The 27,477-nt window shown below is 47.2% G+C and overlaps 1 protein-coding gene across 1 annotated transcript in view; it reads left to right on the plus strand.

Moving 5' to 3' along the window:
* Positions 1-6,303: 6,303 nt before the first annotated feature.
* LOC133349233 (phospholipid phosphatase-related protein type 1-like) overlaps positions 6,304-27,477 on the plus strand; it is a 55,136-nt gene continuing 33,962 nt past the window's right edge. The window contains 2 exon segments of the mRNA XM_061562559.1: positions 6,304-6,518; positions 8,774-8,873. Coding sequence (XP_061418543.1) covers positions 8,808-8,873 — 66 coding nt within the window. The 5' untranslated portion in view covers positions 6,304-6,518; positions 8,774-8,807.

The following is a 27,477-nucleotide window of genomic DNA, read 5'->3' on the forward strand; positions in this document are numbered from 1 at the left end:
CTGTTGTTTGTACAGCATCTCGACAATATACAGTTGTATTTAGAAGCTCTATAGAAAGCGCACTGATTGAATTGTACTATACGTTGTGCCTCATGGGGTTCGCTTATATTATCAGCTGGCCTATATTTTAAAAATCCTCTTAAGTCACGTCGAGTCCGCGATATTCATGAAATGCAATCGTGCGCAAAAGCACTCACTGCAGGGCATTTTCAGAGGGAAGGAAAAAATTCGTTCGTCAATTTGAGTCTGCGCCGATTAACTTTGGCCTTCCGTCGCGTGTGGAGACAAAGTTCAATTATTTTTTTAATATAAAACTTTACCGGTGCATTTATTGTATGTTCATTATTATCATCAGCCATGGCCAATCTACTGTTGGATGAAGTGCCGGCTCGATGTTCCAAGCAGCCATCTCACGTCAGTCCTACGACATAATCTACCGACCTGCACACGGATCGTTTTCATAGCTCCATCTCCTTTAGGTGGGAATCGTCTTAATGCCCGCTATGTGGAGTGGAGTGGTGGCGCAGTGGCTTGTGAACCCAGCCACCTGAATTTGATTCCTGGCTAAGGCTAACATCAGAGGCAAGCAACATATCACATTCACCAATTTAATCTGACCAGCATAGTGACGTTTCGTGAAATAAAAAAGGTATGACCAAAAGATGCGGGGAGGTATTCATTCAGCAGTGGATTAAGGGCTGTACCCAGCCCAGAGCCTGGCTTTTGATAGATGGAATCAAAGTACCACGCCAAATGATCAAAGGGGCTGGGTCCAACTCCGTTGGTGATATTGAGAAACCAGTGGAAATTCCACATTTATGTGACGGGAAGCAATGTTTTATCTACTCCTGGTTCGATGAGATGTGCCTCTTGGATATCAGAAGAAACCCCCAAAAAACACCATCAGCCATGGTGAAAGGCACTGCTGGACGAATCTAGTGTCATCTTTCACCATCCTGCAATGTACTACTCCGCGCAGCAGCAGCTATAATACGCGAGCTGATTGTATCGCTCCATCTCCACTGTCGATGTCCCATCGGATGCGTTCGGTTCCTTGGCTACCACTACGTTATTATTCTTGACCATGGGCCCACAGCCATGCCATCGAGCCACATATCCTGCCCAAGTCCACTTTCGGGAACAGTATTAATTGTCATTAAGCTGCGATATGTCCCATAATCCTCGATTATCCTTTCTGTCTCTCAGTGTAGCCGCAAGCATGTGTCTCTCCACCGAGTTGAACCTAAAACCCTGATCTCATAAGGGGATTAATAACAGATGGGATAGTCTATAAAACCAGCAGAGATAAGAGGAATTATAACGAGTTCGTATCGTGCACTATAAATCACCTCTCCTCCACGATTCTTACTGCCAGCTCGCTTCGCTGTATTGTACAAGTGAAGATTTACAACATCATCATTATCATCATAAGTGATGGTCAATCCACTGCTGGATGAGGGCTTCCCTCAGACTGCTAACACCTCTCATTATCTCGCAATGCGACAACCTCACCCGGCAAACTTCACACAACATTATTACATCATTCCATCTCCTGAGTAGACGTCCTGTTGAATCTCGATCAACACAGCCTTACGGACACCCAATACTTTATTTCAACAGAATCTGGTCAGATCGGTAAACCCCGCATAACAAAAAAGATATATATTTACGCAGTCGGCACACCACGCCCAGTATACCCGTTTCGCTCTGCATGTGGTCACGTTACGTGCCACCCATTCCAAGTGAAGCCGAATTAAATCGACCCGGACAAAAGGCTACGTGAAATTCAGTGGTACTCGGGGAGAGCTGGCGTGGTGGAACGGTTCGAAACTGTCTCCTGATGCAAGTTTCTGAAAACCACCTGACCTCTGACCCCCCTCCCCAACAGTATAAATGGTCACGTGTGTGGTGGGGCACAGAGTGTGGGTTTCCCACTCCACAGTGTCGGTAGCCGATTCCAACATTTTGGATGTCTGGTTACCGCTTCCTCAAAGAGTCGGCCAATATACACCTTCTTGTGGAGCTCCCTCTAGTGGAGGCCCTTCATTTGAAGAGTATCAAAGACAAAGATCCCCCGTCTAGCCTTTAATAGACTATTGGGGCAAGTGCTGTTAGCGATCACCTATGAGGGCCGCGACGGTACACGAGGGGGTGGGTGGCCAGCACTACGCCGGACCGCCTTTGTCTCCTCAGTGGCGATGTTTACAGACCGCACCAGGTACTCATTTTGAGGCTGTGTCGACCTAGGGGAGGCCCAGCATCGGTTCAGATAATCGTCACCAAAATGCGGGAAGATCACAGTACAGTGAGATATATTTACGTAAAATAACGAACAAGCATATATAATCTACTAGAAACATAATCGGATATCGCAATTTTTGTGGCATGGGAAGTTTACGGGCGCAGGGTTGGGACGAGACAATGAGAGCCGTTGGACCGTCAGTGGGTCAAACAAAAGCCACGCACGGCATGGAGATGCAGTGGGGGGCGGATTATAATTTGCATGATAATTAGAATGTAGTACGTTGGTATTCGCGCCATTGTTATTATAGGCCGAGGATACCACGAGAGCGCCGTGATTCACAGACACAGTCTGCGGTAAATTCGCAGTGCGGTGATGCTGTTCTGTGTAATGCCAAAGTGGAGTATCTGCGGTGGATTTTTTTTTTCAATTGGCAAAAAATGTTGGACCCCGTATTGCCTGCGCGCAATGGCCTGTCTCATTTCGAATGACGTCAGAGGAATCGACGTCCACAGTAAAAAAAAAAACAGGTGGTGCGTATTTTTTTACGGTAATAACAAGGGTGGCCTATGGGAATTGAACCGCAAATCACCGCAACAATCAGCTAACGACTTACCGCTGGATTACTGGTGTGGGGGGATGTGGGAGTATACTTGACTTTTCCAATTTAATGGTTAACACATCCGGCAATAATCATCAGGGCAGCCTGATGGAGTCAAACCGCAAACAAAATACATTCGGCAATAAGTGGCGAATGCACTACCGCTGGCTGGACCATATTTGGGGAGTGTTGCCGCAGTGTCATGGTTATCTCAACTGGGTACACAGTACTTTGGTTTTCGAATGTAACGGTTAATACATTCGGCAGTAATAACCAGGGTGGCTTGTCGGAGTCGAACCGCGGACCTCTGCAACAACAATAAGAAGAAACGGCAAACGCGCTATCACTAAGCCATACCGCAATGGTGGTGGGGATGGGGGTATGGTTTGCTTGTCGAATTTAATGGTCAATCAATACACACGGCAGTAATAACCACGGCGACTTGCGGGATTCGAACCGCGAACCTAATTCTGCATTCCAAGCGCAAACGCTATTGCAAGGCCATGCCACAATGGTGGTGGGGATGGGGGTATGCTTTTGGTTTTCGAATGTAATGGTTAATCGATACACACCGCAGAAATAACACGATGTATCACAATTTTTGTTCCTGGGTATCATAAGTGTTATTTCATAATTTCTTATGCCTAAAAAGTATAGAAAATGGCTATTATTCTCCACAAACTTTGCTTTTGTGACCAGGACAGTGATATTTTCTAATTTGCCTATTTTCAATGAGAAAACGTGCGACTTTGTCTTTTCGTTCACATAAAGTCAGAAAAACAACAACATACGAATCAAAATTAACATGTATTTATACTAAAGTAATACAAAAATTACTACTAAAGATTTAGAAGTGAGTAGTTTTTCGAGATTTACGATTATACTGTAAATTACTTTCACGAATCAGCCCCAAATGTAGTCTCCCATCATGTTCTCGTTATACTGTCCTTGGTAGCGGCGTTCAAAGTCCAGTATATCCTGGTGGAAGCGCTCGCCTTGCTCCTCCGAGTACGCTCCCATGTTCTCCTTGAATTTATCAAGATGAGCATCAGGGATATGGACTTTGAGGGACATCCTACAGCCCATTGTGCCGTAGTTCTTCACCACAAAGTTTTCGACCTTGTGATTGCCCAGGAAGCCACGAACCACTGCGACAGCACTGTTCCAAGCCGCTTTGTCCTTACTAGTGAGCTTCTTGTGGAACTCATTGCACTCCAGGATCTTCTTTATCTGTGGTCCGGCAAAGACACCGGCTTCGACCTTTGCCTCAGACAGCTTAGGGAAGACATCTTGAAGGTACTTGAAGGCTGCCCACTCCTTATCTACAGCTCTGATAAATTGTTTTATAAAGCCCAATTTGATGTGCATCAGCACCTTCTGGGGGTCCACCAGTAGCTCCCACTTGACGTTGTTCCTCCCCACAGAGAACTCGGTCCGTTGTGGCCAGTCCCGCCTGTGATAGTGCGCCTTGGTGTCCCTGCTGTCCCAAAGGCAAAGATAGCAGGGACACCTGGTTAATCCGCCTTGGAGATCCATCAAGAATGCCACCATTTTGATGTCTCTGATGACCTCCCAGCCATACTCATTATACTTCAAGGCGTCCAGCAAGGTCTTGATGCTGTTGTAATTCTCTTTGAGGTGCACCGAGTGAGCCAGGAGAAGAAATGGGCACTTGTTACCATTATGGAGCAGCACGGCTTTGAGGCTCCTGGATAAGCTGTCAATGAAGAGGCGCCACTCATTCTGGTTACAGGCGATTCCGATTGAAGCTGCAAAAGATTGGTGACACTTCCTCTGATCTGCGACTTGCACACTTTTATCCAACAAGTTCCACTGCTTGAGCCTAGACGTCAAAAGCTCGGCATTGGACTGGGTAAAACCAAGATCTCTGATCAAGTCGTTGAGGTCTTTTTGGTTGGGGTAGTATGGGTTTCTCTTCTCAGCTCCACCTCTGAAATTGTCATCTAGATCTACAACGGCTTCCTCGCTCTCTGACTTGCTGCTCTCTTCTAAAGACGGCTGCTCTCTCTCCGGAGGAGTGGGTACGGGGAGCTCATGGCAGTGTGGCGATGGATGACGGAAGGTCCTGATACGTGATAGCAGGTGCATTCTTGCCAGTCCGACGTTTGGAAGGGTCCACCATGCAGAAGTAGCAGTTGCTGGAGTGGTCAGTGGGTTCCCGCCAAATTCTTGGGATAGAAAACGTCATGGCTCTCTTTTCCCCTCTGTACCATCCTACAAAAATACATTTATTTCACCCATGACTAATGTGTAAGAGATTCTCGCGACATTTTTCATATATGATATATTTTTCAATAACATTGAAATTTGTAAAACATTTTAAAATTAAATACTTTTAGAATTTTACTAATTTTAACAAATTTTATAACATAAAATTCTGAGCAACAATTTTCCATAAAACCTTCCAGAGTTTTTTTTGCATTGCTCGCATGCCGAAATATGCCTTGTAGGCCTCACACATCTTAGCAGATGCTTCCACAGAGTACTTTTTCGCTCTTTGTCTTGATAAATTGGCCGTAGATATAGCAAAATGCGTCTGCCGGATGCTTGCAGCCTCTTGATGCCATCTCAGAAAAATGCAGATATGTATCCACTTAGGCAGCTGGAAATAAACTGAACTGGTGGGCTTAAGGCCCCTGTATTTATACTACTATTTATATTACTGTAAAGTTCTAGAATATTAGAGAAGTTATTCCAAGTTTACTCAGCACTGAATATATCTGGAATGTTCCGGAAAATATGTAAATCAATGTCCTGGTTCTAAAAGCGAAGTTTGTGGAGAATAATAACCATTTTCTGTACTTTTGAGGCATAATCAATAAGGAAATACCACTTACTACCCAGGAACAAAATAATAAATACAATTGTTACACAGTGTAACCAGGCCGGCTTGCGGGAATCGAACCGCGGACCCAATTCTGCATTGTAAGCAGCAAACGCGCTTTCGGCTGGGGGGTTTCTAGCACAATGGGGGGGGGGGGGGGGGTATTCCACTCCTCTTCACACGCACCAGCTCGCAGTGTGATGAAAAGCGCCCAAACCATTCGTATTGTGTGTGAATCCTTGGTCTCCAAAGCACTGAGTCTAGCGCCTCGCGCATGCAGAGAGCATCAGGCACACCCGAAGAAAGAACCACCACCCCCCGCCCCTATCCCTCTGCATCCGTGTCCTCTCTCTCTACACACACACACATCTATAATTACTATTTCGATATTTTGTTGTTTTCGCTTTTCCTTTCTCGCTCGGGGAGGAGGAGGTGGTTGGGGTGGGTGGGTGGAGGGGTGTTGCACATTCAGCCCGCACCACCCGAGGCACGGGCGGCTCCACGGACGCCTGTGAACGCTAAATCAGGGGCACGCGGCGACAGCGGACAGACAAGGGGAGGAGGGGGGAAGGGGCAGTGGAGAGAGAGAGAGGAGAGAGGGAGGGAGCAGGAGCAGGAGGAGGAGAGGGGGAGGAGGAGACGTGGCTGGCAATTGGAAAGAGGAGCTATCCAGAAAAAAAATCCACCCAGCTACAGCCCTCGTATAGAAAATGGCCGGGTAAACGTGCCTCCATCACAGCAGACGCAGTCTTTCTGGTGGGAGGCTGGGACGGGACTGGATACCAACCGGCGACATCACATCACTCCGCCGAGGACCCAAAAACCCCACGGTATTTGCTGCTGCTGCTGCTACTACGAGTGGTCGGAATGAATGCAAGCGGCGGGGGTAGATGAATGAGCGCGCACGCACGCACGCACGCGCCTGTGGTGTTGCGTTTGCTGTCATCTAGCAGGTTGCATTGTTCCGCTCGTGCCCGCCGCTGACGACGACGTTGACCGAATTGGTGTGTTGCGTGCCACGTTGGGCCTCATCTCGCTGATGCTGCTGCTGCTGCTCGTCTGACGCTCTTTGCTGTGGACACGTGCGCGCAATCCAACGGGGCACGTTCGTGCCCACGTTCCCGAGTTGATTTTTTTTGGCTTCGCTCCGGATTATTGTGCGGTGTTAATAATGAATGAAAGGGCACGCCAGCCGTCGTCGGGATTGCCACTCGTTCTGCCGTGCTACGATGAGCGGTACCTAAACCCCCACACACCCCCCCACACACACACTCCCTCGTCGTTTGTGCTCGCCGATGCAGCCTTTAATTCATTTAAAGCCCCGTCATAACTAGCAGCAATCTCACCATGTATGCGTTTAATTATCGGTGCGAATGTTCGCCAACGAGTGCATCCGCCGCCCGTCTTCCTCTGTTGAATCGGTCGGGGTTTTGTTTTTTTGTTTTGTTATTTCAGTGAAACCAAACGTTGATCTCTTCTCACGCGATCGCTCTACGCGATATGAATTTGATGAAGCGGCCAGGCGGAATGCGCGCTCCTTGGCACAACATCGCCGACGGACAATCCGTGTGCGTGCCTCGATGTGCAGTCACACACAAAGTGCTACTTACTGCCTTTGACAATTGCAGTTGCTCTCCGCGATTTGCAAAGGCAGCATTTTAATCGTGCAAATGCTGTGAGGCTAGTTACTTAACCTCAACACACACTGTTGTCTGTGTGTGTTGAAGTCACTAATTGGCACGTTTTGCCTACGTGACGAACATTACTGATTGGCTGCGTCGGGTGGTGGTGGGTTCACGACACATTTATATTTACACGATCTAATCCAACTCCCCCCCCCCGCCCCCCTTGATTATGAATAACATTGGTCGCGAAAGCCTACTGCGCGTTCAACGATTAGGCTGCCTGGCAATAGATGATTCATGTGAATAGGTGCTCGCAAACAAGTCCTTATGTACAGTCGAATTACCATAATTAGCGGGTCTTGCAAGCTAAGCAGGAGGAGTGGTCAAAACTGGTGAGTGTTTGGATTAGCGATCATCACCACCACCACCGTCACCTCCAGTAGGGCTTGCCAGGAGTTGTCGGTGTGGGGAAACGGGGATTTGACCAGGAGGTGGCGGTGCTGAGTGTCGCTCCCTCTCACACACGAAGCCAAAACTCCATATTATTTTTGGGGGCATAAATGGGCCAAACATCCCAATGGAATAGAACCATCCTGAAAATGAGTCTTGAGACTCAGCATGTTATTTGCTGTCATTATTTTGAACATAACTTCTCCATTAGTCTTTTAAAACTCGACCAGGTTTCTCTGTGTGTGTGTCTATATGTTTAGCTTTATATAGTGAACAAAGTTCACAATGGTACTAACACGTACACACAATATTGTACGTGAACAACTGTGTCATATGATTGACTGGGCAACTAAAATTGCAGCAGGCAACGAGCAAGCAATTAATTCAAATTAAATCTGCCTTAGCTTCTTACCATCATTGCTTAAATGTACACAAATGAGTTGCCTTATAATTCGTCCATTTAATTACAGCACGTTTGCTTAAACACTACAAACTCTTAATCGTGTCTGCTTTAAAAAGTTGAATCTTGTTAAGGGCAAGAAGCCGTTCTTAAAAGTTGTACTTTACCATAATGCATGCATATAAATTATGAATACAAGAAAATGTGGGCCTTCATAATAAGTCCATAAGTAAACTGCAAAATGGTCCTGGACAAATCCCGTAGCCAACCATCTTCACCAACTCTCAATCTCACTGACCAGCGTGGTGAAGTATGGTAAAAACAACGCCCACGACCATCAGGGTGTAGTAGAGACCTTCGTTCAGCAGTGGATTGTCAAAAGTTGCTCAATTAAATTATTCATATCTAGTTTTAAAATGTTTAGTGTTCTTAAAAGTTACAGCCTCTGACTCGCAGTACTGCTGTGGCTGTTACGACATATAAATAATTCAGCTGCAATTTTCAAATCCTATTTATATACTGATCTATTATATATATGGAAGTCAGTACCACATCAAAGACACCAGAGGGAAGGTAATCAACTGTGTTGTTTGTTGTTGTTGTTGTTAAGGATTGGCGGGTGAGCGGTACGACTTGCTGACATCATGCCGAAAGACGCGCCAGATGTTCAACGGAGCAACTCCATCATCCCGTGCTTTATCTTCGTGGAGGTGCCTTGCTTGATTTACCCGTGTCCCTTTCACCCCTTTTACCCCCTTTCCATTTTTATCCCTTTCCCATTCCAATGCCGTACGTCATCGGTTTTTCTTCCAATTATATTCCGATGACGTGTAGCACGTCGTAGAGAGTGGCAGTCGTGTGGCCATGATTCTCCATGGTGAGTGCGATGTCTTTAAAATCAACGGCGCTCCACCTCTCTGAAGAAAATTAAAGCCGAGCCGCTTGCACGATCCGAACAGGACACTGCAAATTTGCAGGGATAGCGTTAAACACGTTTTAATTTCCACGGTGTTATTGCTAGCACACTGAACTTACTGGACTTGCAATCCGAAGATCGACAAGTTCAATTCAACCTTGGTTTGAGCTCTCCGTGCGGAAGTTTAAACAATGGTGAAAGTTTCTTAAATCTACCCCGACCGGCCCACCTCTATCCACCCAGTTGCGTGGAAGAGTAGGCCAAACACCCTCTAGAGCAGGAGTCCCCAACCCCCGGGCCGTGGACCGGTACTGGTACCGGTCCATGGCCCGGGCCGCACAGCAGAAAGTGAGCGGTGAGTCCGCGCGTGGCCCGCCCATTATTTTATTATTTACCACTTCCGTCCGCGCCTCTTTCCCGAACTGCGCACTTGTCTCAGTCACAGTTTTGGTCAGTCCACAATCTAACCCCTAGCCACAATGAGTAAAAAACAAACGTCGCTGGAGAGCTTCTTTGAAAAGGAGGAAAGACCCAATGATGAACTCCCCCCTGGTCCGTGAAAAATTGTCTTCCACGAAACCGGTCCATGATGCCAAAAAGGTTGGAGACCATTGCTCTTAGAGGGCTTTCTAGAATTATTTCTATTAGAGACCCTTCCACCAGCAGTGGCGTGAGCAAGGAATTTCAGGGCTCCACTTTCAGATTTAACTTCCGAACTGCCTCCTTGGTGCTGTTGGTGTTAGGCCACACGGGCAAGCGGTTGTGTTCTCTGTGGAACTCCCATAGATGTCCACCAGACGAGACTGCCAGACGTGGGGAATGACCTCCAAGTGAAGGCATAGACTGGGGGATGGCCGAACCGCAGCTCGCAGGCCACGTGCCGACTCCCCGGCTGTTCATTTTTTACTTTTTTAACAGAACTTTACTTTAAACTGGAAAAACAAATTGCAAAAGTGCAAAGTGGCCCGGATTCCTTGCGTACGCAGGGCACTCATGCAGTTTTATACATTTAAACCAAACAACAGCACAACCACCGTGAACCCCGCACGTCACCCCCTCACGTGACCTCCCCAGGTGACCGCCCCATGTACCCACCTACCCCCCTCACGTGATCGCCCCACTTGACGATTAAAATGGAGCACCTTTGGAATGTTTTTGGATCTCGTCAATTTTCTAAAAAAGTTCCCAAAGCCACTCTCTGGCGTGTCGTGGTGGCGAGGACGTTGTGATGACACCATAACAAAGGCTTTTATTGAACCCATCTGTTTAGGCTGCTTGAGTGTTACCCCCCTCATCCGTGTAGGATTTATTGGAAAATCAAGCTTCCTCGCCACATGGAAGAGAGACATTTAATTGAATTGGCTAAACATCCAATTGCAAGCAGCATCCTCAAACAGTCTCTTCACTCGTTGAGGATTTCCTGGATGATAAAAATCCAGTTGTAAATGTGGTGTGGGATGTAATAATGTGTCATTTTATTAGTCAATCTAATAAAAACAATTAGGGTGCCGCGGTGGCAAGATGTTAACTACCTCGCTTGGTATACAGGAGGGTCGTGGGTTCGATCCCGACCCTGACGCCTGTAAATTTGGAGTTTGCGTGTTCTATCTCCACGTGGTCGCGTGGAGTTTTCGCCAGGTCCTCCAGTTTTTCCCTCCACATTTCTAATCAACATCACGCGTTTAGACTATTTGGCTGCTGTACATTTCCACGTGATGATGAAGCCACTTTGTTGAGCCGTCGTTTGTGGCCAGGTCGCTTTTGATGAAGAGCTATGTAGCGCAGTGGTAAAATAATAGTTCGTTTAAATAGTTGTATTTTTACAATGCAAACGTTGTGTCGGATTGTAATGGCAAAGCACAGAACGGACAACACTGTCTCCCAAAATATGACTCACACTTTGCCTGACACCGCATTTGCCTCGGTCAGTCCTGGCTGTTGACCTCCATTGTATACACGTGCAAGGGGGAGTGGTGGCACAGTGGTCAGCACACCAAGTACAATTTCTAGCCACGGTGAACATCAGCGGCAAGTGCTATCTGAACTGCTCCTGGGTCCACCCACACTGGCCAGCTTGTTGAGTATGGACAAACAATCCCGATAACTGGCATCGCATGCAGGAGATTGACAAAGGGCTGCAGTTTGTTGTTATGATTGCAGTTGGGAGGCAATGTGCATCGGTATATGCGTGTCACGACAATTCAAATGTCAGAAGTTTCACCGTCCTCAAATAAATGTTGGGCAACAGATCAAACTAGCTGGTGATTTTGAGCCAGTGGTGGAAGTTTCACATTTTCCTCTGGCAGGTGCCATTTGATCGGTGCCACATTCACTGGTGGCTTCATAGCGAGTGGTGTGAGTGGTACAGTGGGTGCTCAGTTCAGTAACTGGAGATGATGAAGGGCTTTCTCAACCCTAGCTACAAGGTTAATTCCAGACTCATGATTGTAAAACCCCGTTGTTGTTGTTGTTTGTCATCGTCGTTGTTGTCACTGCAAACTGCAATTATTTCGACGTCCTAATAAGTTAATTGCTTTAAGCGGTGGACTCGGTTGTATTTCGCGATTGAAGCGCTTAAACATATTGTTAGTCATGATGCTGCCTCAAGCAAATAAAAAATTGCGAAAATTAAATAATGACGCACATGCCTCGCATTTAACAGTCGGCGTGCCTGCTCGTTGCATTCATTTCCTCAACATATTACTCAGTACTTCTGTCAAGGGCTTGCACTTTAATTACACTTACGCATTCCAGCGCATTTAAAGTAAAATTTCAAACGAAAGAAAGGACATACTCTGTGGTTCTTTCGATAAAGTCACGTAGGTATACATTTTGTATTTATTTTATTTTATATCTACGTGACTTTACCGAAATTTCCAAAGAGTATGGATCCCTGCAGTCACGAACACCTCAAATCTAGATTGAAAGAAAGGGCAGCTGTGTTCTTTCCATTGAATTGTGTTGAAACTGTTGCTCATGAACTCCAAAACGTGCCGTCTGTAATTTTTTTTATTGGGTTTTAAAGATATGCCTCCGGAGTTTTGTCACAAAGAAGATCATTTAAGGAAGGGGGGGGGGCACAGGAGGCTGTGTATGATAAGATCCCGCTATCAAAAATATTGGCTCGAAAATCCTGGCGGCTCAGAATTAAAATTTGACTCGAGGAAGAAATTTACGAGCACAGAACTCATTTCCATCGATTGGCTGCGTGGTGTCAGCATGCTGTAAATCTTACGATCCCCTGGCCCATACACATGGAGCATTCGTTCTCAGTGCGATATCGGCCTCGGCTGATAGTAAAAGGTAAAACAAATGTATAGAGGTGTAGACCTGCAATGTCCCACTCACGTGATTGCTGGTGGTAGGGCTTCCGTGAGACGGAGCTCTAGAGAGGTTCCCCCAGAGGGTGCTTTGGCCTACTCTTCCACCCTGGCAATACGTTTTTGTAAGAAGCATGCGGACCCACACTTTACGTGTTGGACTTCTTTCGCACCGTATGTAGCCAACCGCACTAATCGGAGGTGTGGGGGAAGGGACAGCAAACGAAACACACGAAACTTTACCCCACCATACGTGACTTGCTGATACAGTAACTGTGACCCAATTATACTGCTGGGCAAACAGGGGCGGGGGGATTTATGAAACTTACACCATTGTTTAAAAAAACATGATGCGATTGTATGATAATAATATATCAGTATTGGTGCCAGCAGTATCGTACTATGTAGGGACAAGCAATTCCTGTGGTCGGCACATTAATTTTTATCTGCTGGTGTCTGGAAGAATGGAATGGCGACCGTTGGATTTCAAGCCCAAGTGCTGCTGCTAAACATTACACCACTTGTGGCAGCATCTGAGTGAGCGGTACAGCATTGGCACTTCATTTGACGTGCCAGTCTTCTCTCAGGGAAGCATGCATCACGCGACGAATTGGGAAGCCGCTGCAAGTGTCGCAACGATAAGATAAATGTGTTGTTACCTGGGAGAGTCTGTGCATTCTCGTGAAGTGAAAACCTTGCGCTTTTTGTTTTTCAAAGTGTCCCTTTTTTTGACTCTCACTTCTGTGTTTTAGACGAGCAAAAGGGCCCCTTTTTACTGTCTGAACGATGGCCACGAACTCAGCGTGCCAACCTCACAGCCCAAATTCTCCGTATTGTTCGACGCATCTTCCCCCCCCCCCCTCCTGTGTTCTAAGGCAAAAAGTTTGGCGATGCGTCCGATACTCCGGTGGCTGTGTGTGCCCTGTGTGACCATGGTGAGTCGCGGTGCAGTGTTTAGCGCGCTGCTCTACGAACCCTGCGACCAGAGTTCGATTCCTGCTCACGGTCAACACAGGTGAAAAACCGCTTCTGGGTCGACTCTGCCTCAAATGAGTACCTAGTGCCATGTGTAAACATCGCCACTGGGGAGACAAAGGCGGTCGGGCGCGGTGCTGGCCACCCACCTCTTTGTGCACCGTGTTGGGTTTCATCGGTGCTCGCTAACAGCACTTGCCCCAACAGTCTGTTATGGCTATACGGGGGCTCTTTATCTTAGTCTTTTTGCATTATCTTCCTGATGATGCTTGGCTAAGCTTCAGATCTCAGGTGTGAATTAATTGACAGTATGGGACCATTTTATTGCTGTGCAGTCGCCAGTGACGAGGCTTGGACCATCTCGTTCGCTGCATGTGGGGGCCTTCATATGAAGAGTGATGACCTAGAGCTTGAACCCCGTGACTTAGGCGTGGTAGAGTCACTGCACTGAATTCAACCTGGACCGTGTCAGTCACACCACCGTTATCGTCCGTGTAATTTCATTACATAAATAGTCATAATAGTACTTTATTAGGCTACAGTGCATTTGTATTAGCCTTTGAATTTTTTTAAATATTTTTGAAAATATTAATCCAAAGGCTACATCTCCCATGGCGTATGTGGAATTGTCTATTTTCTCAAGTTGACAATGGTCCTGATCCAGGAGTGGAAATTCTACATTCCCATGGCAGACATAAATACATCAAAGAATGGCTATTGTAGCCTTGTTCTTGGTTCTTTTGGTAAAGTCACGTAGAAGGGAAACAATAAAAGAATAAAAATATAAAACAATATAATAATCACGACGTTTCAATTGCAACACAAGAAATCATCATCAGATGTGTTGCAATCGAAACGTCGTGAGAATTTTATTGTTTTATATTTTTCTTATTTTATTATTTCCCTTCTACGTGACTTTACAGAAAGAACCAAGGAATATGAATCCCTGCAATCACGAAAGCTTTAAATCAAATAATATTGTAGCCTTGTAAAGCTATAGCAGTGTTACTTGAAGCTGATTTATCAGCCTCATCGCAATGATGAACTGATGTGTCCTATATTCAAGAATAGTCTGATTTTTTTTTCAATTGGAGTGTCTTATTGTACATGTTGTGTTCTAATTAGGGCAGATGTATCATGAGGGTTCAAAGGTAACAGAAGGACAATATCAACGCATGCCTATTATACATGGCAATAAAATTGGTTATTTTATGTGTTGCTGTGTAAGAACATTCAGAGACTGAACCCACACATGATGGTTATGTTATATTTTGTGGTGATCAAGTTCTGTGCTCTACACTGTAATTCACTTACCGTAGAATTGGCCATATGTCAGGGCAATTTTGACCTATCCTGACCCTGTGGGTGTCATCAATAATTAAAGAATGGAAATTCGACAGCAGCTTGAGCTAGTTCTATATTTTCACCTACACTTTTTATTTTACCAGGTCAGGACCACTGAGCTATCATGTAGCACTTTTGCAGAAGCGACCTGTCTATCACAAATGGCAGCTCAACAACGTGGCTTATCATGTGGAAATGTATAGCAGCCAAATACTCTAAATGCACGTTTCTAAATGTGTTGGGAAAAAAAACCGGAGGACCCGGAGAAAAAAAATCCACTCGACCACGGGGAGATGTGCAAACTCTAAATATACGGCAGGCGTCATGGTCGGGATCGAACCACAGACCTCCTGCATACCAGTCGAGGGCGTTAACATCTCGCCAACCGCAGGGCCCAGTTCGATAACACTGCACAAACACACACGCACACTGTTGGTGTGATTAATATTTTATCGTATGGGGTTCACCTCCCTAAACTGCCACGTGTCCCGCCATGGCATTGGCGTGACACGTTGTGTCGAGGTTTGAGAGGCTGGGGAACATCTCGGCTCTGTTACCACCACTCCTTCCGTCGTCATCGTCTGCTGTCGAAGATCAACCCAAGTTCGGCCTCTGATTTGCGGAATAAGACGTTGCCTTTGACATAACCCTAACGCTGAAGCACGCAGTTCTAATAACAATCTTATGCTTATTATTTAAAAATAGAACATGCATTTATGGAGATACTGTGTTTATAAATATACATTACATATACAGAAACTAAAACATAAACAGCTTGCCTTGATAGTTTTGTTTTCTAATTGCAAAGCATACACTGCATTTTTGGCTGATTGTATATAACGCCGAGACTCTTTGAGCTGACCCTTAAGGGAACTTATCCCAAAATAAAAAAAATAACCGTCAGCTGTAATTGCAGCGCATATGCTCGCTTGGGAAGCAGATTGTGTGGTCGCTGGCCGCGGTTCTGATTCGTTGTCAGTGTGCTCAGCACTTTGTGATTGGCGCTCTCTGCTGGCCGCATGCAGGGTGGCAATTCAAAGGCCCCGGTGCTGTTCAACGTTGCAATGCTCAAAGTTGATATTTTCAAATTTGTCCGTTGGTCTCTTGGCTGCAGTGAGCAATTGGCCCTCTCTCATCCTCTCGATGGCCCCGAGTCAGTGCTGGGAACTCCACATGTGTATGTATGTTGAACTTCTTTCACACCATACGTAGCCAACCGTGCTCATCGGAGCTGCGGGGAAAGGAAAACAAATTAAAGGCAAAAAGAAGTTGTAAAGAAATTAGTTTTCAATCTAGGTCTAAAAGTGCATAGCTCCAGTGGCTTCCTAATATTGGAAGGAAGAGCGTTCCAGATGGCCACTGTGAGGATGACCCTAGTTTGCGTGATTGTGTCTGCTTCTTGACGAGGTCAACAAGGTGTTGTGGTTCGTTTGTGGCAAGCACTTTGTGCTTAATGAGTGCGACCTTATACTCTAACTTCTGGGTAGTGGGGGCAGTTTCCACAGGCGCACAAGGTGGTGCTGTACTCGTTTTATCGACCGACAAGCCACTCCTTCCCCCACATCTCAGATTAGCACGGTTGGCTACGTACGGTGCGAAAGAAGCGCAATGTACATATATACACACTTCCACCTCTCACGATTAGCCTATGACTTGCACACACGAAGATTTAATAGCTCCATCTCCTCGATAGACGTTCACTTGGGCGCGTTTCTGGGATGCCACGGTGATGAAATGCTAACTCTCTCGCCTGGTATTCAGGAGGTTGTGGGTTTAAACCCGACTCTGATGCCTATATATTTAGAGTTTTCCATGTCTCTCTCTCACCGTGGTCACGTGTATTTCTTCTCCGGGTCCTCCAGTTTTTCCCTCCACATTTAGTTCAATATGTATTTAGAGTATTTGGCTGCTATGATTTCCACGTGATAAGGCCACTGTGTTAAGCGATCATTTGTGGCCAGATCGCTTCTTAAAGAGAGAGCTCAATAGCTCAATGGGGCTTACCTGGTAAAATTAAAAAACAAGTTTAGTTTTAGTTTAATTCCTTGGTCGCCACTCCGCTATTTTTCGTGACTGTTGGCCATCCCCACTTCTACCAGTGGGATGAAACGAGCTTAATGAAAGCTTCATGCTACCAAGTGTGTGTGCTGTCTAATTATAATTATCTGATCATGTATGACACGTTGATGGAAAAACCTGTAGTGTAGTGTCATTGATTGATCATCACATTACATCGAATTAAATAAGAATTGAAGCCATTTTTTTTCACCCACTTAAACAATCCTGGCATTTACAGCAGGATAGTAAATTGCTCGTGATTTTTTTTTGTAATAAATGTGTCTCTTCATAGCACAATACTGCTGGCACCAGTACTGAACAATTAATATATTATCATGTTATCGTATCAGCATTTTTAAACAGTGGTGTAAGTTTGTTTAATCCCATCATCTCTGTCCACCCAGCAGTATAATTGGGTACACCACACTTCATTGAACAGCATGTCCCATCTGGTGGGTAAGCTTGGGGTACTCACACATCTTCCAAGACAAATCTGGCCAGCGTGTAAAAATATTCCCAATGCCCTGAAAAACGACTGTCTCTCTCTGGTGGAGGCCACTCTGCCTGCAACGACTTCCGAATGCAATTTCAGAACTGTATTTTGACCTTTATTTTTCTTTAAATACAGTATGTATATCAAAAGACAAAGATTCCCCCGTATAGCCTTAGCAGAGTGTTGGGGCAAGTGCTGTTAGCGAGCACCTATGAAGACCGACACGGCACACGAGGGGGTGGGTGGCCAGCACCATGCCTAGCCGCCTTTGTCTCCCTGGTGGCGATGTTTTACACACCGCACCAGATACTCATTTGAGGCTGAGTCTACCTCGGCGAAGCCCAGGACCGGTTTAAATAATCGTCACTGGTGCTGGCCGTGAGCGGGAATCAAACTCGGGTCGCCAGGTTCGTAACGCCGCGTGTTAACCGCTACACTACTACTCCCCATGTACGCACCTTTTCATAAGTAATACAGCGTTCCAAATGTTTTTGCATAAACGATCAGGCATTGTAGAAAGTATATGTCTCAAACTACCCCACCTGACATCGATGCAAATATATTTTAATCATAGTGTGTCTGAGTCGTCGCAGCTGGAATCACTGACGTCCTGGGTTTAATCTGGGCAGCCACCCATGGTTAAACCAGTCACCCGTGACTAAACCTGCCACACATGATTAATCCAGTCACCCGTGACTAAATGGTCTCAGTCGGGTCACCAAAGACACGAACAATTATGCGAGGTTGCAAGAGACAGGAGGAGAGGTGGAAAAGCCCACACATGAGGGCGTAACGATCAAAGTTGCACACAAATTCAAGTATCCACTGCTCGACTGCCAACCTCACAGCCCAAGCCTACAATGCCCGGTAATCCGAAGCAGTCTTCCCATCCATGCTCAACTCCAGCTTCAGCTCTGGGATGTGAGACGGATGGAGGCCCCATTCATGGTGACTTGGGTTGCATGACCTGGTGAGGCGCCTGCGGAGGCTTGTGGCCTCTTAGTCGACGTGCACGTTGGAAATTTGGACTACAAACCCAGGACGCAATAAAATAAAATAAAATACGATTCGTTGCTGGCTTTTGGGTCACATCGTTGTGTCGTACCCCCCCCCCCCAAGCCACACTTAAGTAAAGTTGCCACCTGAAGTAAAGTTGCCACGTCAAATGAAGTAATTCGTCACTTTACACGTTGACAGACTTTCTAGACATTCAGTCTGTTGAAACTTGGCACGGCGGTCAATGCCGAACGAACTTTAAATAAACGTAGCACTCTAAACAGAATGAGTTAAATTAGCTGCGTCTCGCGTCGCCGCTTAACTGCACTGACGTTTGTATTGTGTCTAGGGCCCTCCAACTATTGCAGACAGTTTGCATACAGGATGGCCCAAAAAGCCAGGACACATCGAGTAACTTTATTTGAACAAATTATATATTGGGTTGTTTAACTTATTTGAACACATTTCCAAACTGCCTTCCATTCACATTAATCTATGATGCGTGAATTATGTTTTTAAATTAATTTAGGACTTTTTTTAGTTCAACCTTACAGGTGTAAACTTTAAACATTCATCAATGGTGTTTTGTTTAAATTATTTCAGGGTTCTTAGTCGAAATTTGCAAACCACAGATTTGAGGTGACCCATACAGGAAGAATAAACATGATTAATTAAATATTAATAAAAAATATATAAAAAATTAATAACTAAATAACACATTTAGATTCCAGTGTTCCAATGAATGAAATGAGCCAATGTGCCTTCTTCTTGTTGTCGCATGGCTGCTGATGTAGATGCAGAGCAACGACTACAATTGAACATTCAGGAGGTCACGCCCAGGTCAGCCGCGTCACTGTATCGCCGTAGAGTCCCTCAATGTTCAACTGGATGAGCCTTGTCCCAGGTCTATTTAGCGCGTCGTCGTTTGACCCTGAACAGGGCCTTTGGCGTGGCTGGTGTTGTTGTTGCTCTAGAGACTGAGATATTGATGATGTTGGTAGTGGTGGTGAAGTTGGTGGTAGTGTGTTCGTGTGGGGAGCGGTAGTGTAGTGGTTAGCGCGCTGCGCTACGACCCTGGCGACCCGGGTTCGATTCCCGCTCACAGCCAATACCAGTGACGATTATCTGAACCGGTTCTGGTCCTCCCCTAGGTCGACTGGTGCTGGCCACCCACCTCGAGTGCCGGCCTTCATAGGTGCTGCTCGCTAACAGCACTTGCCCCTACAGTCTGTTAAGGCTATACGGGGGATCTTTGTATGTGTTGTCGCTCTGGAGACCGGGAGATCGATGTTGGTAGTGGTAGTGGTGATGGTGGTAGTGTGTGTGTGTTGTTGTTGTTGTTCCGGAGACCAGGAGATTGATGATCGGTGTTCGGTCGCCGCGTGGACGGCGTTCGTCGTGATTTCTCACTCGACAGAGTGGGCCGCACGATCGCCTGCCCTCTTCCACTCCGGCCACTCTGTATAATCAGACGACTTGACGATCAGAATTCTGAAGGGGGCGGCGGAGAGTGGGGGGCTGGAACCTCTCAAACAGCACGGGGGCTGCCACTGAAGAGAGAGTGTGGGCACTGCCCCCACGAACACACAACTCGAGCTATTCGCACGCTTTCTCTGGTCGTCACAAATATATACATGGAACACATTTCCGAATATCAACGATGGTTTTATTTAGACGGTGTCTCGGTCCGGCATTATACACTGTTAAAGCCCCCTCATGATCTGCTTATACAAAGCCGAGAGAGAATATGATTATTTGGAATTCTCCCCCAGCCTGTGGTTTTCTAGATTAATTGTCTAAATCCCACGGGCTGGTAGATTGCCGTGTGCTTGCTGGTGCAGGCTATAGCCTGCTCTCCTCTAAAGGACATACACGTGGCAAGCAAACAGAATAATAATAGGAATGTTTATTTATACTGGAGGAATCCGATGAGCTAAAAGCTCTTTTTCACGTGTCCAGTATTTCAGTTTCAAGCGTGGGCTCTCACGACCCGATATTGTTCGCCATAAAGTTGTTTGTTTGTTTCCACTTCACGCGAAGCCAAAGGCTCGCAAGCCATTGACGTCAATGCAACGCTCGTGGTGGGAAGCCTTGGAGCAGCGCAAGCACTCAGCCACAGCCCGCCTGGATCAGTGGCTGAGTGCTTGCGTGGCACCGTGCCCAGGTGCCTATGTGGTGTGACTTGGATTTGGTTGTTGGTTGTTGTTGTTGTTGTCATCCACACCTCCGGCTAGTACGGTCGGCTACGCACGATGCGAAATAAGTTCAATGTACGTACGTGCAAAACTCTTGAAGTGGCCAGCAACAAGCAGCTGGCTCCGTTCAAATTGAATAAGGTTGTTGCATGGACTTTAACAAAAAGGGGACGATGGGAGGGAATTTCAAATTGGAGCGGTGCGAGGAGAAAAAAAAATTAGAAGTCATAGAAGTGTTGTGACCTGCGGTGTGGTGAGTGAGTGGGTGAGTGGGCGGGTGAGTGGGTGAGTGAGTGCCTGTGCGGATGAGTGAGTGTAGGGTGCGGCGGTGTAGCGGTTAGCGCTACGCTGCTCTATGAACCCGGCGACCCGAGTTCGATTCCCGCTCACGGCCAACACCGGTGACGATTATTTTAAGCGGTTCTGGGCATCCCCTAGGTCGACTCAGCTTCAAATGAGTACCTCGTGTGGTGTGTAAGCATCGCCACTGGGCAGACAAAGGCGGCCGGGCTTGTTGTAAGGCCCCGAGTTTCGGCAGAGATTAATTCATAAAATGAATGCATCCTTACCATCATCATCATCACCATCAGTCGTGGTCAATTGACTGCTGAATGAAAGCCTCCCGAAGTTGTTACCAAACCTCTCACGATCCTGTGATGTAATAATCCAACGTGCACCTGCACACGAGTTGATCCCGTTGCTCCATCTCCGTTGTGCGCCTCCTGTTGAACACGTTTCTAAGCCACGTGCCAAAGCGGGTCAGATGCACTGGTCACGGAGATTGAAAAGCAATTAGTGACTCGGATGACATTTTACACGCATTATTAACGAAAAGGAAAAAGTGGGTGATTTGTAGGCGAATGTCAACTTGAGGTTTGTAGAATATATATAAATGAATACATTTACCTCAGTGGGATTTTCACCACTAAGCTAGTAATCCTCTAGATAAAGGGCCCCCCTTTATAAGCAATGAATTACAAGCGCTATCCATGTCTTTCATTTATTTAATACCACACCAATATACTCCAATCTTACATTTCAAGTTGATATGTGTTCCTGATTTTTATTTTTTATACAAACAACAACAACAAAATCCCACACAGATTGAGCCTTGATGAGAAACATCGGACGATCAGAAAGCACCACGTGACTGGGGAAGATGTCGCTAACACGACGGTCACTTCCTTCATTTCGCGGCATCCACTCAGCGCGGTGGCTTCTTTTATGCTGCTGGGTGGAAGGGTTAAAGGCGCGGCCCTGCAATGGGCTCGCTCACGCCGCCGCTGGCAGAAGAGCCTCCACTCGGGTGGAGCTCCAGCGAAACTTCCTCCAGAGGAAAAATTTGACCTCGATTTCCACACTGGCCTCAGGCATCTTGGAAGTGTAATAAAAGACTCGGACGCTTCTCTCTGACTCCGTGTCCTTTATTTGGGTTCTTGTCTTTTCCCTCACGGCACTCTCTTAGAGACACTCTACTTGCAGCCCCCGGCTGCTATCACTATTGTAGCCTCCTTCCTCTCCTTGCAGACTCGCTGCTAACTCCGTGTGCAGACCCCCGCTGCCAACTCCGTATGCAGACCCCCCGCTGCCAACTCCGTATGCAGACTCGCTGCTAACTCCGTGTGCAGACCCCCCGCTGCCAACTCCGTATGCAGACCCCCGCTGCCACCTGCAGCCTCCTCGCTGCTCCGGGTCGGTCACCGTTGGCCGACGGTGCCGAACCTCGTTCCCCGTGTCCGTGGCGATCTCACCACCCTCCCGCTCTCACCCTACGTGGCCTCACTCGTTCCTAGTCTCCCGTCACTCCCCCTCCTCTTCCGGTTTCTCTCCCTCTATAGACTTGACCCCTCTCCCCCACGTGACTTAACTCCTCCCCTCATGACGTCACCTCAGGGAGGTCGTTTACGCCCGCATTACAGAAGTAACCCACACGTCACCCCATCGCACGCGACCTGCTGATCTACTTAGTGATTGTGCCGCATGGCCCAGAGGTAGTGGGTTCAGGGGGAGGGGGGGTTGGAGCGGTGGCGATTTAAGAAACTCGCCCCTCCTATTGTTTCAACTGCCGTAGCCAGGGGATGGATGTGAACTGGCCCCCTCTGGATTTCAAGTCGAATGTGCGACTGCCGCAGCATAGCACATGATGTATATATGCTGAACTTATTTCGCACCATACATAGCCAACCGTGCTAATCGGAGGTGCGGGAAATACTTTAACCTCAATCCATGGCCAAAAACCGCTTACGGTGGCAATGTGTGTTCGACAAACGCAATGCATTCTGTGAATTAAATTGAACCTATTTTTTTCTGTATCGTGTCAATTTGCATCCGCTCGAGGGACTGAGGTTCCATTTGTTCAGCCCAAGCTGAGGTCCAGCAGCGGCGTAAAATCCGAGTTACCGCCCTTGTATCAGTCCACTGCTGGAAAATGCCTCCTCTTTGCTGTGCTGTTATGGGGGGTGGGGGGGGGGGGTCATTTGACCATACTTCACCACGCTGACCAATGCGGGGATGTTCAAGGGATAGCCCAGGACCAGACCTGATTCACCACTGATGTTCGCTGTAGCCGGGAATTTGAACTCAGGTTGCCGCCAGGTTCACGACATCGCATGGTAACCGCTGCACCACTGCCCCAAACCCCCTTTATAAACCTGTTAGATAACCGTACCCAATATTTACATATTCAAACAGTTTATGTATTGCTAAATAAAAAGTGCCTCGATTAAACTACATATCGTCCGCTTGTAATAGATGTCATTTAAATAAAAAAGCTTTCCAATTCTGAGTGTCAACAGCTGTCAGCCAATGCACGCGACGCTTGGATCTGTTTGAAACTTGACAAGGCTCTTAAGGGCTTCCCTCTCAGACTCGAGGCAGTGAATGAATAGTTTATAGTTTATGCTGCGCTCAACTCAATCAGGCTCATGGCTGTTGGCAGGAATGTGGCATCGGCGCTCTCAAAGGCAACATGAAATATTTGTGGACGTGAATTGACATCAATCTATATTGTGTATGTTTGTTCAGCTTCTTTCGCATGGCACATCGCCAACCGTGCTCATCAGAAGTGCGGATGAAGGACAACAAGCTGAACACAAAAAGCAGTTCGAATAATATTATTATTTATATTTTTATTCATTTGATTATTATTTTTTTTATCTACACGACTTTACTGAAAGAACCAAAGTATCTAAGTTCATGCAGTAGACGGTAAAGGTGCAGCCCTGCATCTGCTTTCTCCTATCACCGCTGGCAGGACGTTCTCCACGATGGGGAATTCGGCAGATAACCGCCGCAGGGAATAATGGGTTTCCTTTTCCACGCCAGAAGAGGTGGGATCGCCCACCCTTGACTCCACCGCACGCGACCTGCAGATCGACTAAGCTGCGGCGTAACCCGTTCGCACTCCTGCGTGGACGCAGGCTCTGGGGGTTTAAGGAAACCGGCACCGTTGTGCCAATTGCCGTGCCGGGAGATCGGATCGGAGCGGCCGCCGCTGGATCTCGAGTCGAGCGCGCTGGCTGGCTGACCGTTGCACCGACCGTGACAGCGTCCGTGGTTTTGTGCCAGGGGGAAATACAATGTGACTGACGAGAGTATTTTAGTTGGAGGGGGAGGGAGACAGACATTATATTGATTTGAAGCTTTCGTGACTGCAGGAATTTATACTCTCTGGTTCTTTCGGTAAAGTCACGTAGGTAGAAAAAATAATAAAAGAAAACACAACGTTTCGGTCGCAACACAAGCGTCCGTCTTGACACCTTCTTCTCACCTGAAGACGGACGCTTGTGTTGCGACCGAAACGTCGTGTTTTCTTTGATTACTTTTGTCTATTTACGTGACTTTACCGAAAGAACCAGAGAGTATAGACATTATATTTTTATCATCGTGGCAGAAGAAGACCCGAGTATGTTTTGCAGCAGCAGCAGCAGCAGCATTCCACGGCTCGTGTCCCAGTGCCCTTCACGTGGTAATTGTGCCGCGCCTGAGCGAGCGTGGCGTTATTCGGAGTGCCACGTTGCGGGCTATCAGCGTAACGCGATGAGACTCGCAGCCTCTCCACCGCTTCGGGCTCGGCCCGAGCCACACTTTATTGGCCATCGAAGCAGAATCCTTTTCCGGTGAGCTAAAAAATGCATTTAACCCAATTTTTCGTTTCGTTTTTTTGAGGGTGCAGATGTGGACGTGCGGCTCCAGCAAACAAGGATGTGGGAAAGGGAAATGCAGACGAGCCATCATTCTTTTTTACATTTACCTCCCCTTGCTCCGTTGTGTCGATTGATGCTCTCACGGTCGGCCACGCCAAATATCTGCCTGTAGATTTCGTACGTTAAAGAGCTGTTTGTATTGGAGGTAGCCGAGTGGCGCTCGGGTCGGGATAGGGAGCCAGCGCTGCTGGGAAATCTGGTCTCTGAGCCCGAGTTTGAGCCATCCCTGATTAAACCGAGTTCTCAAGGGAAAGCGAGTCAATGGTCGCAGACCAGTCGACTATGACTGCACGAAATAAAACCCATCATTAGATTGGGCTTTGGAACTTATTTCGGCACATCCTGAGCAACATTATATTGGGCACCGAAGCAGAGTTTGTTTTCTCTTCTGGCGAGCTATAATGGCTTTAACCCAATTATTTGTTAGTATTTTAGAGGGCATATTTGCATGTGGGGCCCCAGTACGGATGTGGAGGGAAGTGCAGATGAGATGGGGGCGCCACGGTGACGAGATGTTAACTACCTCGCCTGGCATACAGGGGGTCGTGAGTTCGATCCGACTATGACGTCTGTTGTGTATTTTGAGTTTGCGTGTCTCTTTCCCCCGTGGTTGCGTGGATTTTTATCCCGGTTTTTCGGTTCTTCTCTTCACATTTAGAAGCATGCATTTTGAGAATTTGGCTGCTAAAAATTTCAACATAAGCCACTTCGTTGAGTTATCAATTATGGCCAGGTCGTTTCTGCAAAAGACTTATACAGCTCAGTGGACTTTATCTGGTAAAATCATTTTTTGTTGTTTAATAGTTTGATAGAAGCATCGTTTTATCACCCCTTCTCCATCATAAGCCCTCGTTGTGTATTGAGGACGTACAACGACCACTAGAGATTGAGCTTTACGGAATTATCCGGTCTCTTTGTCTGGGAATTGGTGAACTGCAGATACACGACATGAATTATTTTTTGGCATTGCACGAAAATGAGCGGTTAAGCCAAAATGCCCTCTTATAGGGCCTCTTGAGTGCTCCCTCTAGTGTCGGCCCTTCTGCCAGCAGTGGCTTGAGCTGGCAATTGCAGGGCTGCGCTGTGACCACGCTTTTGTATACGGTAGGGGACGTGGTTTAGAACTTGAACGCGTAAATGGAGGGGGACAAATTAAAACCCCAGTTGGGGGCCTACTCAGTTCATCGGCTCCCTCCAGCGTAGGGAAAATGAGTTCCACTTTACAGGAAGTCAGCAGTGGCTGAGGACAGCGCCATGAAAAAAAACATTTCGTGCTGTTGTATTGCACATCTATCCTGCCCGCATTCGCCAACCCTCACTGACCAGTGTGGTGAAATTCCGGTCAGACATCCTCCATAGCGGTGGATTGACGTAGAGCTGATTCGTACGGTTGGCCACGTTCGGTGCAAAATAAGTTTAACATAGACACGCGCGTGCGACATTTGCACATGTACATCGGCAGTCGTGACCCACACATCTCCGTGTGTTTTTATTGCATAATCGAAGAATATCCTGCAAAAGGTTAAAGGTGCAGCCCTGCAATTGCTTTTTCACGCCCACTTTTGCAATACGAGTCTCTGCCCGGTGGAGCTCCCGAGAGCTCTGCTTCCACGCTGTCCTGGAAGAGGGTGGGAGCAACCCACGCTTTGCTCCACCACGCGTGAACTGCCAATCGATTGACCGTGGCGAACCCGTTGACGCTGCTGAGTGGACAGAGGCGGTGGGTGGTGGGGGGGGGGGAATGTAAGAAACTAGCACCGTCGTTTCAACTGCCGCACCGGGCGAGATGGAATGGGTGACCTCTGGGTTGAACCGCTGCACCAAGTTCATTTGTTTAGCTAGCTTCGAACCCAATACAGCATCCTGCTAGAACAGCTTAGGAAAGGAAATGAATAGTAAAAAGAGGGGCCGCAAAACATTACAACAGCCCAGGACTCCTCCCACCATCATCATCACCTCTGGAATGTAAATGTTGTATGCCAACCGTTACAGCACAGTGGCACCATCCGTAATGCGCTGCATGTTCACAACAAATGACACGTCTCTTTGTAATGTGCGAATCGTGAGCCTTGGCAAATGTCAGGCTGGCAAAGTGGTGGGGGTGGTGTAGATGGTGCCCACACTCGTGTCCTTGAGCAGCTGTCCGAGTCGCGAAGTGAAGTCTTCCACGCGGCCTGAATCCCCGTGCCACTTCTTCCAGTCCACACTGATCCACTTTTTCCGCACGGCTCACACCAGGATCCTCGCTCGCACACTCTCATCCGGAAATGTAAGCAAAGCCTAGGAATATTGTGCTCTAATTCAGGGATTAACGGGAGATTTTAGAAGCAATCTTTTTTCGTGCGTGCGTGCACGCGCGTCGGCGTGCGTGCGCGTGCTATGTCACCGCTATGCCGAATGAAACACCCGGCTCCATCTGTCTGTTCGCTGTGGCTTTCAGGATGCTGTTTCTCACGCCATGGTGGCTGCACTGCGACCTTTTTCTCTACGTTCAATATTTTGGACGCTGCTACGGTGGTGTAATGGGTTGGGCCACAGAGCACTTGCGATCCAGAGGTCGCCGGTTTGAATCGATCTCCTGGCGCTGCAGTTGAAACGGCAGTGAGATGTTAACTACCTCGCCTGGTATACAGGAGGGCGTGGATTCAATCCCGACCATGATTCCTGTTGTATATTTGAAGTTTGCATATATCTCTCTCCGTGTTTGCGTGCATTTTTCTCCGGGTCCTCCGGTTTTTCCCTTCACATTTAGAATCAACATCATGCGTTTAGCGAGTATTTGACTACTGCTGTAAATGTCCACGACGATAGG

The sequence above is a fragment of the Lethenteron reissneri genome, chromosome 4 (assembly GCF_015708825.2).
Source record: "Lethenteron reissneri isolate LAM-NWPU_2019-01 chromosome 4, ASM1570882v1, whole genome shotgun sequence".
Lineage (NCBI taxonomy): Eukaryota > Metazoa > Chordata > Hyperoartia > Petromyzontiformes > Petromyzontidae > Lethenteron > Lethenteron reissneri.